At 40.7% G+C, this 7500-nt stretch overlaps 1 protein-coding gene and 1 pseudogene across 1 annotated transcript in view; both read right to left on the bottom strand.

Annotated features, from left to right (window-relative positions):
- LOC109064337 (ubiquitin carboxyl-terminal hydrolase 15-like) overlaps positions 1–4623 on the bottom strand; it is a 15077-nt gene extending 10454 nt beyond the window's left edge. Inside the window, 2 exon segments of the mRNA XM_042753854.1 lie at positions 277–338; positions 4489–4623. Coding sequence (XP_042609788.1) covers positions 277–338; positions 4489–4617 — 191 coding nt within the window. The 5' untranslated portion in view covers positions 4618–4623.
- A 261-nt stretch (positions 4624–4884) lies between these two features.
- LOC122142794 overlaps positions 4885–7500 on the bottom strand; it is a 9478-nt pseudogene continuing 6862 nt past the window's right edge.

The following is a 7500-nucleotide window of genomic DNA, read 5'->3' as shown; positions in this document are numbered from 1 at the left end:
GGACCCCCTCTCAAGCCCCTCCCCCGGCCCCGCCCACTGCAGGCTTACTTGCGGCCGCTGAAGCTGCTGTTATGATTGTTTGTGAGAGATGAAGGGCAGATCTTTGGTAAAGCAGAGAGAGTGGAAGCACCAGATGACCTTCAAAAGACAAGAAGAGCGTGAGTTACAGGAGACGACTCTCGTGGAGAGATCAGGAGATCCAGAGGGCAGACAAGCACGTGTTGAAGCATCTGCTCTAAAGCAATGATGTGATGATCAGTGCGTCACATGACTCACTTGAGTGCTGAAGAGCCGCGAGGCCACGTGCCGTCTTCATTCTTCTGTTCGATCACTAGAACCTGCAGACAGAGGAAAACCAGAGAAAAACTGGTACGCTTTTAAAACCTCGTTCTCATTACTGTTTAAGCCCTTCTACATCACAGCATCTATCATATCTGTGTGTGGTTGACACTGAACTACAGGAACTGATTAAAGCTGCTTGACAAATCTACTTCCTCCCAATCACAGGGCTCCAGACTGAGACCATTTTTTCTGTTGGTGCGACTAAATTTCTTAAGCGGTAGCACTGGTGCGACCACCACGCTGCCCAACTCATAAGAGCTGCACATGAGAAACATGAGACGGCAAACGAAACAAAGCGTAATGAAACCGCACTAGTCGTATGAGCTGCGCAGCATGGACCGTTCACCAGCTCGGTGCCAGAAAACTGGTCTGATGTCAGGGAACCAGTGTTGATCTGGTGACACTGAGCGATCACAGATCCAAAAAAACAACACATAAGCGCTTGAATTATTATAAACAGGTCAAACAGCACTGACGCACAAAACCGTTAACAGTAACGCTAACTGTAACCACGGTGTTGTGCAGAAACAGTCGAATGCTGTTACATCATTCATTTCAGGGTTTGTACAACCTTTGAGAGAGAAATTCAAACACTTTTCAGTGACTTTCAAGCTTCTCACACAACTGTTTCCAGCAATTTAAAGCTCTAAAAATAATCCAGTTTAAATGTTATTTTTAAATGGGATTTTTAATTACTCTGTGGTAATCACTTATGTAAAATAAAAAAAGACACTAAATTATCAGTATAACCAGTAGATGGCAGCAGAGGAGCACTTATTGGTTTATTAGTCATGCACTCAGATTTAGGCCCTCGCCCGGCCCGTGTCCGACAGCGTATCAGAATAACCGGTCCGAGCCCGTCTTTTCACCCCAGCCTATACTACCGGTTCAGCTATTAAAATAGTTCAGTGTTGTATGTAATAGCAAAGTGATTATTTCGTTTCTTTTTTTATCAGGTTAATTTAGAAAAACATTTGAGCATTTTTTGTTCGTTAAAATTTAAGTTTTAGTTTTTTTTTAAAGTAACGACTAAGCTGCCAGCGTCAGACACTGAGCCTATGTTTGATCAATTTAGCCTTCTCAAATCATCACGACTTGCCTAAAATTAAATCTTTAGATATAAAACAGTTCAAGCATATAACAATGTTTAAACGTTAAACCTAGATAAATGTGCACTATATCCAATAGTTTGTGCGGAGACGCTTTGCAGGACAAGGAGGCGCCAGCGCGCGATCACCAAGAATCTGACGATACGATACGTAAGGGCTGTGTATCGGCAAGAATCTGCCGATACGATACGTATCACGATACAGGGGTTGCGATATGATATATTGCGAAACTGTAAGCAAGGCGAAATATTGGGATATCTCTTATTTTAGGAATAGGATATATTTTTAAGAAAGCTATCATTAAGAACACACCACCATATGCAAACCTTAGCAAAAATTAATAAATAAATAAAAATTGTTTAACCAAAACACAGTGGGATCTGCATTTGCAATAATCAGTCCCTGTAACATTCAACGTTATTGAACCACTTTTTGTGCAGTATGAGTAAAGGAGCGAAAATTAAAGTGCTTGCAGGATCCTTTATTCTAATGTAAATGTATCAAATGTAATTTATAAAAAAAGACCATATATATTTTTAGACCCTGCTTTAAAGGTTCACAGTTTAAGTTTACAATTGTGACAATGTCATAACATTTTGATCTGACCAAAAAATTACATCTGCTTAATATCAATGAAAAATAAAGTTCTTGCAGGATTCCTAAAGAAAACACAACAGCTGTAAAACAATAAAATAAATACAGATGTTGAACATTCTCAGAACCTTTCTACTTGGATTTCCCAGGTTTTTCAGTTTGTATTTATGTTTCATGTCAAATTAATTTATATATTCCACTCTTATTAAATGTACCATTATTCTTCTAGCTAGGCATGGGCCGGTCTGAGATTTTGACGGTATGATAACCTTAAGCAAAAATACCACGGTTTCACCGTATTGTTGTTACAAATCTGAAATGTGTTATTTTTAAATGACAATTAAAAAAATAATAATAATTTTCCCCCGCTGGACACAATATATTTTGTTTTTGAGCAACATACAGAATATTAGAAACAGTAGAATTAATGTATTTTTTTCTTTGATTTGTTTCATAAAAAGAAAAAAATAAAGACTGACATCTTTATTTAACCTAAATCTATAATTACAGTTATTTAATTTTAGTTATATAATTCATATACATATAATTTATATCATTTCATATCATTTATATAAATTATAGTAATCATACACATAATTTGATTTAATAACAACCCAATTTTAAGCAAAAACAGAATGTTCTGACAAGCTTTGTGAAATTATACCACGTACACTTTCCAGAAGACAGTCAGCTCTCCTCAGAAACACATTCATATAAACCCCAAATCAATATTGAGGATTTTCTTCCAATAGTTCGTGCATCATGAACAGTGAGTGATCTGCCTGCTGCAGTATTTTCTCTGTGCGTCCGTCTTCAGCGTCTCTGGCTTGTGTTAACGGGCGTTTACAGACTTCATATTTTCACATAAAATTACATTTTGGAAAATGACTGCATTGCAACGCAGTTTGTGCAAGTCCAGAACAGAGAGTTGCAATAAGGCAAAAAATGACTGGTTGCCGATTGCGTAAAGGCCAAAGTATATTTCGGCCGTCCGCGCACCGTCGGCATTACGTTATTTTCGTAATCAAGAGGGCTCGCGGACAGCTGCGCATGTGTCGAGCTCATCCGTCTGCGCTCATCGGTTGAGTATACTTTTGAAAGCTGTGCGGACGCGGCGCGCGAGACTGAAAGGAGCGCTGAATGTGAAGTGTACCCGGGTCATCCTACACACACGTGACTGACCGCTCGCTCACCAGCAGCAGGAGGAGGAGGGTCAGTGTTACTCTCTGAGGGATTCCTACTCTTTCAGTCTCTGAGGAGACATGGAGAACAGCGCATACCGCAGGAACGGTATAATGGAAAATATTAGTGGTTCTGAAACCGTGACATTTTCAAATACCTTGAAACCAGTAATCGGCCCGTGCCTACTTCTAGCATATGGAACTGACCAAGTTCAGTGATTATGTGTGATTTAGTAGCAAATTGAGAAAGTTTGTTTTTCAAGGCACTGTGACTTTTCTTACTTCATACACAAAAAAAGTGTAAAATTCTGACAAAATCTGATGATTTGATATTTTATAATAGTGATTTTATAATTTCAAAATATAGAGAAAAAGCATACATGAAGTGCTCCTCTGCTGCTGTCCACTGGTTATAATTGTGATTTTATATATTTTTTTTTAAATTTTACATAAGTGTTCGTTTACCACAAAGTATATTTTGTTCATCCCATTAAAAATAACATTCAAACTGGGTCATTTTAGAGTTTTAAAGTGCTGGAAACAGTTGTGTGAAATGCTTGAAAGTCACTGAAAAGTGTTTGAATTTCTCTCTCAAAGGTTGTACAAACCCTGAAATGAATGATGTAACAACATTCGACTGTTTCTACCACAACACCATGGTTACAGTTACCGCGTCTGGTTTCCTGACGCATAATTAATGGATGTCTAAAATATAAAAATAAGGAGAAGCCTAAAACAGGCCCGAGGGGTGTAAAAAAGTTGGGGCCCGTCGGGCCCGGCCTGAAATGCAGGGCTCTAATTCATCCCTAATTTTTGCTTTATATTTTGAAATGATAAAATTGTAAAATCATCAAACAAAAAAAAAAAAAAAAAAAAAAAACACCAAAAACATTTTTGTTCATGAATTAAGAAAATTGTCTTGAAAAACAAGCTTTTCTTCCATCTGCAACTGAATCACACATCAAGAGTGCTGCTTTTATAATCACTGAAGTTATCAGTCAGCTCTGTATAATACCACACAACACTAACGGATCATTTAATAAGAGTAGAATATATTATGTGTTATATACAAATGAACATTTTGCACGTTACTGGTGTTAAAATAAGTATGCTTCCCAACTCAAGCTCAGTGCTTTACAGTCAAATGTGTATTTCTGAGAAACAGATGTGTGATATTATTAGAAAGTGCCCTTCTGAAGGCAAGCCTCGTCACCAGCTGTTCTTCACTCAGACCAGCAGTGATGTACAGGTGTCCCTCTCACCTGTCCCTGATAGAGGCCGGCGTCCTGGATGGTGCTGTCCGGCTTGTTCAGCGGCTCAAAGGTGTTGCTCATGTACCTGTTCCACAGCCGCGTCTCCTTCTCGTCCGGGATGCTGAACAGCTTCCGCATCTCCTGCTCGACAACCACATATCTACCCAAAAATACAGTGTGGAGCTGTACCTATGGTGTCTGACAACCACAGATCTACACAAAAATACAGCCTCGCTAATGCAGTTTTCAGTGCTTCACAAAGAACCTTTTTCAACACAAGCACTTCACTAGAGCTTTGCACACGATCATAGTTTCTGAGCTCTGACTCTTCTGAGCATACGCTTCAGTCGCAGAAGACGTACAGCTACACATGAAGCGGTTTCTCTCAGACGCTGAAGCAGTGTGGAGCTGTACCTATGGTGTCTGCTTTGCTGAAGCGGCGCGTCACCACGTTCTCCATGTTGCTGTCTTCACACAGCTTGAGCTCGGTGAGGTAGACTTCCACCTTACAGTGTTTGACGAACATGCCCTGCTCCACCACCTGAGGATCAACACACACACAGTCAGCAGAGCGCAACAAGTGGGTTGACACAGCGAACCAGAGAGACGCTTATTTTAGCAGCAGAGCGCAACAGCTGAAGAATGCCTGACTATTTATTACACGCGCGCACGCGGCCCTCTCCAGCGACAGCGGCGCAGAGCCACACTATCTGAGTGTGAGGAGCCCGAACGCCCGCCTGCTCCTCTCTCACACTCCCAGCCCTGCGCTCGCTCTGACCGCGGCCGGCTCACACACCACCCGCCAAACTCTGCCCCAAAGCCCAGAAGAGAGAACAGGCCGAACCTCCTGCATGCTGCTGCTGGTGCTCGAGTCGAGTCACACAGAGCTCCGGCGCGCACAGAAATAGCCCTCATCGCCACCCGACACTCGCACACGGGGGGGGGGACAGAGAGAGAGAAGAGAGAGAGAGAGAGAGAGAGAGACTGATAGAGAGAGAGAGAGAGAGAGAGAGAGAGATGGAAAGAGAGAGAGAGAGAGAGAGACTGATAGAGAGAGAGAGAGAGAGAGACTGTAAAACCATGAGGAAAAATTAAGACAGATTGTCAAATCAAAAACCCCGACATCCAAACAATGCAGATTTACGCCATCAATATTGTGAAGAACTCAAACAATATAAAAGTACACTCAGAAAAAAGAGAGAACAGTACATTCAAAATCAACTCAAAACTATTGAAGAATCCGTAAATTCTAACAATTTCTGGGACAACTGGAATCACTTGCATAAAAAACATCATGAACAAACAGCCATACAAAATGGAGACACCTGGAAAAATCACTTTGAACAACTTTTATAGTGAAATTACAATGAACCCGAACAAACCCAAAAAATATGAAAAAATGATTCATATGGAACATACAATTGGTAAATATCAAAACCCATTAGACCTACCCCATTACAGAAAACGAACTGATTGATAAAATCCAGGCCCTAAAAAACAAAAAAGGAAGTGGACCAGATGGCATCCTCAATGAAATGCTCAAGAACACAGAGCACAAATTAAGATCGGCTCTACTAACACTGTTCAACTTGGTTCTGCAGTGTTGGTCATTTCCCTGAAGCCTGGAATCAAGGACTCATAACGCCCATATTCAAGAGTGGAGACAAATCAGACCCAAACAACTACAGAGGCATCTGTGTGGCAGTAATCTGGGAAGCTGTTCTGTAATATCATCAACACAAGACTCGTACACTTCCTCACCGAGCACAATGTCCCTCAGCAAAAGTCAGATTGGATTCTTACCAAATTATAGAACATCAGACCACATCTTCACCCTACACACCCTGATCGACAAATACATTAACCAAAACAAAACCAAATATCTGCTTGCTTTGTAGATTTCCCAGAGGCCTTTGATTCAATTTGGCATGAAGGTCTGCTGTCAAAACTTCTAGAATCAGGTATTGGGGGTAAAACATACAATATTATAAAAACAATGTATTCAAACAATCAATGCACAATAAATACACTCGGAAATAAAGGAACAGAATTCTTCACTCAAGGGCGGGGTGTGAGGCAGGGCTGTCCACTATCACCGACCCTCTTCAATATCTACATTAATGAATTAGCGAGAGTCCTAGAACAATCAGCAGCACCTGGCCTCACCCTACATGACTCCAACATAAAGCTCTTGCTGTTTGCAGATGATCTGGTTCTGCTGTCTCCAACAGAAGAGGGTCTACAGCAGAACCTAGACGTCCTGCACACGTTCTGTCAGACCTGGCCCTGACCATTAATCCCAACAAAACTAAAGTACTAACATTCCAGAAGAGACCCAGAGTTCAGGGAAAGAGACCCACAGCTTCACCCTTGGTATGACCAAAATAGAACATGCCACAAACTACACATACCTCGGGCTGAAGATGAGTGCAAACTGGTAAACTAAATTTGGCTGTGAATGAACTGAAAGAGAAAGCGAGAAGGGCCTTTTATGCCATCAGAAAATCTATCCAAATTGAAAAACCAATTCGAATCTGGCTCAAAATATTCCAATCAGTCATTGAACCTATTGCATTATATGGCAGTGAAGTGTGGGGGTCCTCTCCTGAATCACGAATTTGAAAAATGGGACAAAAATCCGATTGAAGCCCTGCATGCTGAGTTCTGTAAGAGTCTCCTTAGAGTAGGAGAACACTACGAACAACCATCAAATTTTGGAAACAAGGCCAATACCCTCTACTAATGCACACTGAAAAACGAGCCATCAAATTTTGGAAACACCTAAAAATGAGCGACCCCAACTCTTACCATTTTAAATTTTTAAAGCCCTTAAAAACCATGAAATAACAGCACAAAAAGAAAATTAGATCCAGATGATCCTGAAGCTGCAGAAGCAAACTAACACGACTAACAACAGCCAGCATCAGGACTCTGAAATATCCATCCACACAATTTGGCCCAACCAAATAATAACAGCACAAAAAGAAAATTAATCTAACTTATTGGACTGAAACAACAGAA

The sequence above is a fragment of the Cyprinus carpio genome, unplaced genomic scaffold (assembly GCF_018340385.1).
Source record: "Cyprinus carpio isolate SPL01 unplaced genomic scaffold, ASM1834038v1 S000000168, whole genome shotgun sequence".
In the NCBI taxonomy this organism is placed as follows: domain Eukaryota; kingdom Metazoa; phylum Chordata; class Actinopteri; order Cypriniformes; family Cyprinidae; genus Cyprinus; species Cyprinus carpio.
The sequence above is the reverse complement of the archived record's forward strand: the minus strand, read 5'-3'. Positions and strand labels throughout refer to the sequence as shown.